At 37.3% G+C, this 8,508-nt stretch overlaps 1 protein-coding gene across 1 annotated transcript; it reads right to left on the minus strand.

The window, feature by feature from the left end:
• Positions 1–2,489: 2,489 nt before the first annotated feature.
• LOC140978997 (uncharacterized) lies at positions 2,490–6,110 on the minus strand. Its single transcript, XM_073444337.1, has 4 exons — positions 5,920–6,110; positions 4,533–5,834; positions 4,267–4,450; positions 2,490–3,178 (listed from the first exon to the last, which is right to left on the minus strand). The coding sequence occupies exons 1-4, from the start codon at positions 6,046–6,048 to the stop codon at positions 2,595–2,597; spliced, it is 2,199 nt and encodes a 732-aa protein (XP_073300438.1). The 5' UTR covers positions 6,049–6,110; the 3' UTR covers positions 2,490–2,594.
• Positions 6,111–8,508: the final 2,398 nt, after the last annotated feature.

Genomic DNA, 8,508 nt, shown 5'->3' on the forward strand with positions numbered 1-8,508 from the left:
TACCTCGTCTTTGGTTCCCACTGGAGCCACGGTACATAAATCTTCCTCTTATCATCGATAAAGCCTCCGTCTGTTTCGAAGTTACCAACCTAACTTCTTTATTCTTGAGTCGCTTTCTTCTCCAAGAGCTGCAGTTAAGACATCATCGAATTTTAGAAAAGCCCATGAGAATATTGTTGGTTATGTTGATGATAAGTTGATCATATGAATCTGTTATACTTTGAAGCAAAAGCTTCGCACATTCATTTTCCTCTATTTTATGCCTCATAGAAGTGAGTTGGGCAAATATAGTATTTAGTGTGTTGATATAGTCGGTCATCGATGAGAATTCCGCCATCCAAAAGTATAAAACCTTCTCTTAAGGAAAATCTTGTTGATCCGAAGAGTATATAACCTTCTTTTAAGGAAAATCTTGTTGTTTAGTGACTTGACCTAGTACATCTTTGTCAGAGTATCTCAAATAACTTTTGTTGTTTTAATCTCAGATATACTTGACAGTAGTTCGTCTGTTATAGCCAAGTGTAAATTGACAACAACATTATCATTCATCACATTCCACTTTATATCATCTGTCTTTTTCATCGGTCTATCTCCAATAGCCGGCCATCATGTCTACAACAATTTAGTAGACTGGACAAAATAATCTTGTCTTAATAAAAAATCTTTAAAAAACTTTTCTGATGTGGAAGATCAGTCTACACTGCAACCACAGAGCATAATCAGAATTTTAAAAAATTTTAAACCAAGGCTCTTATACTACTTGTTGGCCTCATGTGCGACAATTTGAGATAATAATATGAAAATAAAGTATAAAACTGGAAACTGAGATTTACGTGAAAAATCCCTAAAAACTATTAGGATAAAAACCACGGACAAGATGAAAAGAATTCCACTATAATATCTTACGATGTACAACCATTCACTGTGTTTCCAAAGAAAACACACACTCTCTTAATACAGGAGAACAAACACCTCACAAATATTATAGAACTAAGTACTCAAATGTTATAAGATGAGAGAGAACTTGATGATTGGATACTTGAATTATGAAGGAATGCATCTATTTATAGATGCAATTACTCGTCTGAACGCATACTTCCGTTTCAAATTTTTTTCGGCCATTTTGACGAACATTTAACATGTGAGCCAACTTATTCAACTATAATCATTTATTGGTCTTCTGCTGACAGAATCTCCTTTGGGGCCTCCTTTTTAGTCCCAATCCTGTAATAAGAGTTGCAGCAGTTGTCCTAACAGCGTCTTATGCATGGTATTATCTTAAGTGATAGTCTGAGATCACCTACAAGACAACAATGTAGGCAACAAGAAGGCGGCTATCGTTGAGACCATACATCATGAGAGGTTAAAATTTCATAGAAAAGGAGTTATGATCGATTTAGATTTCCCTACATAGGGTTTTTATTGTATTTTTTGGGACATAGGTTTATTTCAAGTTGTGAGGAGTTGTAATATGTGTTTGTTCCTTACGTCAATGGGGATTACGTGGATAACTTATATGTCATTTTTCTGGGATAGTAGCAAAAATAAAGATACTTTCATGTTGATTTTTCGAAAGATTGTCGGATAAACTGTCTTTAAATCCTCAAATCTAAACTTGAGTAAGAGAGAAAATGATTATGCACTCCTGATCCAACAAAAAAGAAATTTTTCACACCATATACACACATCTCTTTTCCATGGATAAAAATCGATATAAAAAATTGAAAATATAGTATTAATATATGATGTTTGACTACCAATTATTTTAGATTTGGTACAAAAATAAAATTTTGAGTATAAAATTGAAAGACCTTTATTAATATCAACATTTACTATACATGTTTGTGCACTAATGTAAGAAATTTTAGGAACAAAAATATTGAATCAACATATATATATATATATTAATATATTAATTGACTCAAATTTGATATAAAATCATGAATTACACTTCCAATTTCAGATAATGAAATGTAAAACACATATATATCAAATATTTGGGATACGAGAGGTCCGAACATGGGTGTGCTAGAAGGTAAAACAAATGAAGTTTGGATATGAATGTGTGAAAGATTTGAACATGGGTGTCATAAATGTCTATCCCAAATCTTTTGGCTCGAACTCTTTGCATAGAACAGCCACCAACAACAGTTCATGAAAAGTGCCTTTCGGCTTGCCCACTTTGAAAAGCATTTTTTGTTTCTTCATCACATGGTAGCCCAGCCCCGTTTCTTGAAATATTTCAGAGATTGCATACTAATAAGAGTAAGCCTCTGAGATAATATCACGAATTTTTATATGTGAGACGAGTCAACCCTACCGATATTCACAATAAAAAGTAATACTATTAACATAAAAAGTAATACTTTTTCATGGATACCCAAATAAAAGATCCGTCTCATAAAATACGACCCGTGAGATCGTCTCACACAAGTTTTTGTCTACGAATAATTGGGAAAATCGTGGGTCCATCTTTATTTTTTCCAAAAATCAAAGTTCTACTGTACATTGCTAAAGATAAGAAATTCACATGGTAAAATACAAGTATCCCTGAGTAAATAAACCCTGAAAACTTGAAAAACCCCGAGGGCCTTTCATCTCCACAAAACCTTCTTCCTGCTCATCCATGACAATCTGTTTTCAGATGCCAATGCTCCAAGATCCCGTAACGTCTCGGCTATCAAATCCTTGAAAACCAACCTTTCCAGATCCAAAATCGACTCCGACATCTCCGTCGGGTAATCTTTCCATCCCGTGATCTCGTCCCCGGAGAAGTCTTTTCTCAACACACCACATACCATATCGTACATATCTTCAGCATCACTTGGATCACGAATTCTTTGGAATTCTAACCAGACCTTATCAAGGGAAGGGCTTGTGACGTCGTCGGTCGTCCAAGAAACGTTCTTCCAAGGAGGCAATCGTCTTATCCATTTAAGAATTTCGGTGATTGTGTCAAAGACCGCTTTTCTTTGAAGCCTGGAGGCCTTGGACGAGTCCTGTCCTTTCTGAAGCTGTTGCTTTTCTAGCAAAAGAAAAAGCTCCGATCCTCCGGGGAAGAGATTGGATGCACTTAAGATATCCGCGATGTAAAGAAAAGCCGACTCCTCGGCCGTTTCTCGGCTAACTAGTGAGACACCAGTGCTCCACGTTTCTTCTTCCGCATTACCATAATGATCTGAAAAATTCAAAAATCCATAAACATATATTCATTTGTAAACTCCTTAGGAAACAATATATAACCAAATGTAGAAGCTTAAAGCCACTGCCCACTAGCATAGAAGCATTTTCTCAACAGAAAGCTGCTGTGTACTGCCCATTGCTTGCCCAAATTTGGAAATATTCAAGATTTTTCGATCACTCTATTATCATCTTTTACGGTTCAAACATCATGTTTTTCGATCTTTTATTTTACATATGTAACTAAGGGCATGTATCCACTGGAATCGTGGTCAAACTTGAATCATTGATCAATATTAAGAGTTTGTTTTTACAAGGCGGGAAATATATTGCCCCTCACAAAGTCCAAACCAAAATTCCCATCAGCAAAGGACCACAGGGAGCAGTTGTGGTCGCCAGGGTGTCCCATTCATGCACAATTGGAGTATTTATTGACAACCAGTTTTGGTTCCACATTCCAAAAACAATATCCACATCAATCATTTAAAATATCTCTAGCCAGACAAATATTCAAAATGGGGATAAAATTATTGTGCCAGCCATTGTTTAGGTGAAGCGATAAGCCGGAACCAGGCAGAGAGCGACAATCGACTCGTAAAGGCATTTCCTTTTATCCACCAAACAAAGAAACTCAAATTTTTTCTTAACTCTATATCGATAATGATGAGATAGACTATGCTCGACCAGGTGTGCTCACACAAATGAACCGGGGATGCTCCACCGGATGTGCTAGAATAATTTGAAATTCCTGACAGCAGTGGCAGCTAATCCAATGGGTGACCTTGATCTTTGGAGCAAAGGCCGTTGCGACGGTAAACTCCGATAGCAAAGAAGGATACCCATTGCTGGTCGTGACCCACGTCATGTTACTTATGAACAAACTTGTCGCATACCACCCTCCATTAAATTTCATAAATTTAGGATTTTCATTTGGGAATAGTAGGAGAAGTTAAAACAGAAGTTTATGTACTTTAAAAATACTAAAAACATGGTTTCGGGCTTTTATTTTAGCCTTTCCATAGAACTAAACTAATCATAGCTATTTAATTAGTGTAGGAGATTCAACAAAAGTAAGAAATTTGGTACCTTTGAAATGAATTTTACGCTTGGCCGCGATAGGGGAGGCGGCAAAGGAATCATCCCTGTGAAGAGAGGAGTCAAGAACAGAAACCGGGCTTGGTTGCATATCAGCTGCGGTAGTCATCTCTGCTATGCTGTGAAGCAGCTTATCACATCTCTCCAACAAATTCCTCCCCCCTGTTCTTGACCTCTGGAATTCAGTAACAAACATTAATCAAGTGAAAAGACATTAATTACAGGATTTATTATTGTAGTTCAAGAATGTGAATCACCTCTGTATCAATGGATGTACCCAAGCTACTTCCAGAAATGAAGGCAGATTCATCCTCTCCCGATTTGTTTGCCTTCTGATAATCTTTACCAATTGCTTTCATGCTTCGGGGAGGTCGGGCATGGGTCGTTGGTTCCGACCCAGTTATTCTTGTGTGGAGCTTCGGCGGGAGAGCCGGAAGGATGCGGCGGTTATCTGTTAACTCATTTGCTCTTCTCTGAGTTTCGACTCTCAGAGGTTTAGGTTTTACCAGCCAGTTTGGCAGCCTTGCACGCAGCGGAATCGGGAGAGGGGAGGGTTCGATTGGAACAGAGTAATTCCAGCGAGATTGCCGTTCTGGGCTTCTACCATATGCCTGCGGGTACTCGTTTTCCGTTCTCCGGTGAATCGGCGAAGTTATTGATGATCTAGAAGGTTTTATCACAACGATAGGCGACTCATCGTACACAAATTTCTGGTGGCAGGCATGATGATTTCGCTCCGCGGGCTTCGTTGAGTGTAAGAGCCCCTTGAGTCGCAGAGCTTCGAGGATATTTTTCAAGGTTTCCAAATCTTTAGTGTGCTCTTCCATTTCTCTCATTTTCAATCTGTTTTCGATCTCTCCCTGAGCTGAAACATTCTGCTTCGGCTCCGGGAAATGGTCAGCTGAATCGAAGAAGCTCTTTCCATGCTGAGGTGCCTTCCATGGCGATAAGTTGACGCCATTATCGTCGTTTTTCCAGGAACTCTTCATCGTCCCATTGTTTATCACTTCGTGAGTAACAATGGGAGTAACAGATTGGTTTTGCTGCTTGACGGGGAAATTGTTGCTTTCCATGCTGAAGCGAGAGTGTAGGAAACCTCTGGAAACTCCTGATTCGGAGGAGGATCGCCGGAGCTCTGGCTTCTTTTCGTGTTCCATAGCATTCAACGAATTTGGCATCGGCTCCAAGCCCATCAGCTTGGCTATAAGACTATGCGATCTATACACTTGGTAATCAATGGCGACACCATTCGAGGTCGGCTGAACGGCAGCGCTTGAGCGCTTCTCCTTCGGATGGAGTCCACCCTTATCATCGGTGGTTGCCCTGCTGTCGAGTGAAAGCCTCGGAATTTCTTTGCTCAACTTCCAATAGCAGGCCGCCCCCTTGGCGGCTTCTTTCGATTCCGACATAGGTAGCTTAAGTGGCAACTCCGCTGGCTGAAACCACTGCTTCAGTCGCTCCGGCCTCGGCCGTACCTGCTGTTTCTGCTTTCCCGACCCCCTCGCATGAACCGGCGATGCTTCAACAGATATATCCGACTCCGTAATCGTATCAACAACCTAGTAAACATCAAATAAACTTGAAACAATGCCGTAAAATATATCAACAGTACATATAAAAACGCAAGAGTTCCGAGAATAAAACCGGCGGGGGAAGGAGGCGCTTCGTGGATTTCCCCACCAAAATCTGGTGGCGATCGAATATCTGAAGAAGACTCGTCATGCAACCCATCTGGTTCTCCATGTTCAGCTCAGGAACAAACCCAGTCGCCATTCTTTCAAGCACGTTTTTCTCTCTCGCTCTTAAAGAGGGGAGGAGATGGCGGGGGTCGGGTTCAAACTGCTTATCGGTTCCTAATAAATTGCCACGTGGCACAAGAATAATTCAAAGTAATTAAATTTTTAATAAAAAGGAGAAATTATTCAATTGAAAAATCAATTTGCATTTTTTTCATATTAAAAATTTAAGAAGACATTAAAATAGAAGATATCATAACAATAGCGATATATTAGGGGACAAGAAGTACCAAAAATAAGGAATAAAAGTTCCCAAATTTTAAAAAACTTTAAACATGATGAAGTGCTATGAACAATTTTAAGTGGGTTTAATATGAGAATAATTATAAAAAATATTTTTTATTTTTATTATAACAAATTATTCAATATCATTTATATACAACATAAAAACATGCAAAATTTAAAAGTAAATCTTAGAAATTTTCTTTCAGTGTCAAGAAAAATAGATAAAATGTTATTGTAGATGACCAACCTAGCTCAACTCACCTTGGGCCGCGGGTTACACGGGCCGACCCGCTTGTTTTTTTAAGAAAAAAATGCTAAACATTATTATGGTAAACATATAAGAAAAATATACTTCGGTAAAATAGTTTCATAAAATACGTACAAATATTAAAATAAAAAATTAAGAAAGCATATAACATAATCCATTAAAAGTAAAGTGATTAAACCAAACATGAAGAAACTAAACAAATATTATAAAGTCTATTCTCATTAAACTCAATTCAATCTTCATCTTCTACAATAGCTCCCTCCACTGTTTCTTCATCAAAAATTTCAACATTGGATCCTTCTTGGGACGAAGTTGTTTTGAAATTTGCACATTCATCATCGTCTGCATCTAAAAAACACGAAGTAAGCCAATATATCAATTTAAGAAAAGTTATATATATATCTATATATATAAGTGAAATTACCATAAACATAACCACGCAACCAGTTACGCGTGCAAATAAGAGCTTGCACTTTTTCAGGAAGGATACGACTTCTGTACTTGGTGAGCACATGAGCACCAATGGAAAAAGTTGACTCTGATGCAACTGTAGTTATGGGGATAGACAAAATATCGCATGCCATCAATGAAAGTGAAGGGTATCGATGCTTATGATTCTTCCAATGCTCCAAAACATCTAAATTTTGATAATATACAAATTCAAGCTTTGGCTCCTCCAAATAAAGATCTAATTCAGATTTTCCTGCACTTCTAATGGTTTGACTCTCATATGCCATGATTTCCTACATCAATTAACTTATAATAAAGCAATATATATTTAAAAACAAACCTAAGAGTGAATATAAGAAAGACAAACACTTGTGTGAGACGGTCTCACGGGTCGTATTTTGTGAGACGGATCTTTATTTGGGTTATCTATGAAAAAGTATTACTTTTTATACTAAGAGTATTACTTTTTATTGTGAATATTGGTAGGGTTGACCCGTCTCACATATTAGGATCCGTGAGACGGGATGCTTATGATTCTTCCAATGCTCCAAAACATCTAAATTTTGATAATATACAAATTCAAGCTTTGGCTCCTCCAAATAAAGATCTAATTCAGATTTTCCTGCACTTCTAATGGTTTGACTCTCATATGCCATGATTTCCTACATCAATTAACTTATAATAAAGCAATATATATTTAAAAACAAACCAAAGAGTGAATATAAGAAAGACAAACACTTGTGTGAGACGGTCTCACGGGTCGTATTTTGTGAGACGGATCTTTATTTGGGTTATCTATGAAAAAGTATTACTTTTTATACTAAGAGTATTACTTTTTATTGTGAATATTGGTAGGGTTGACCCGTCTCACATATTAGGATCCGTGAGACGGGATGCTTATGATTCTTCCAATGCTCCAAAACATCTAAATTTTGATAATATACAAATTCAAGCTTTGGCTCCTCCAAATAAAGATCTAATTCAGATTTTCCTGCACTTCTAATGGTTTGACTCTCATATGCCATGATTTCCTACATCAATTAACTTATAATAAAGCAATATATATTTAAAAACAAACCAAAGAGTGAATATAAGAAAGACAAACACTTGTGTGAGACGGTCTCACGGGTCGTATTTTGTGAGACGGATCTTTATTTGGGTTATCTATGAAAAAGTATTACTTTTTATGCTAAGAGTATTACTTTTTATTGTCAATATTGGTAGGGTTGACCCGTCTCACATATTAGGATCCGTGAGACGGTCTCACATGAGACTCACTCTATAAGAAATAGAAAAGAAATACTTACGTCATAGATTCTTTTGCCTTTATTTTTAATTTCTCCTCCACTTTGAGTATGTGAAATTGTAACAGAAGATGATCTTGAATATGTTCCTCGATATTTGTGCCTTGTCCTTTCTAACAGCCATTCTAGAATGTCTTGGCTTTAAGCTCTGCTGCAACATTCATTATTTTCCTTTGACTGGACAATTGCT

This window comes from Primulina huaijiensis, chromosome 6, assembly GCF_012295235.1.
Source record: "Primulina huaijiensis isolate GDHJ02 chromosome 6, ASM1229523v2, whole genome shotgun sequence".
Lineage (NCBI taxonomy): Eukaryota > Viridiplantae > Streptophyta > Magnoliopsida > Lamiales > Gesneriaceae > Primulina > Primulina huaijiensis.

What these genes read in the sequence shown, in the direction of transcription:
- LOC140978997 (XM_073444337.1), bottom strand. Translation starts at nt 6,048, where the DNA reads ATGGCGACTGGGTTTGTTCCTGAGCTGAACATGGAGAACCAGATGGGT. An exon ending in AGCGCCTCCTTCCCCCGCCG is followed by an intron (nt 5,835 to 5,919) that starts GTTTTATTCTCG and finishes GATGTTTACTAG; the next exon opens with GTTGTTGATACGATTACGGA. An exon ending in GTACATCCATTGATACAGAG is followed by an intron (nt 4,451 to 4,532) that starts GTGATTCACATT and finishes ACTGAATTCCAG; the next exon opens with AGGTCAAGAACAGGGGGGAG.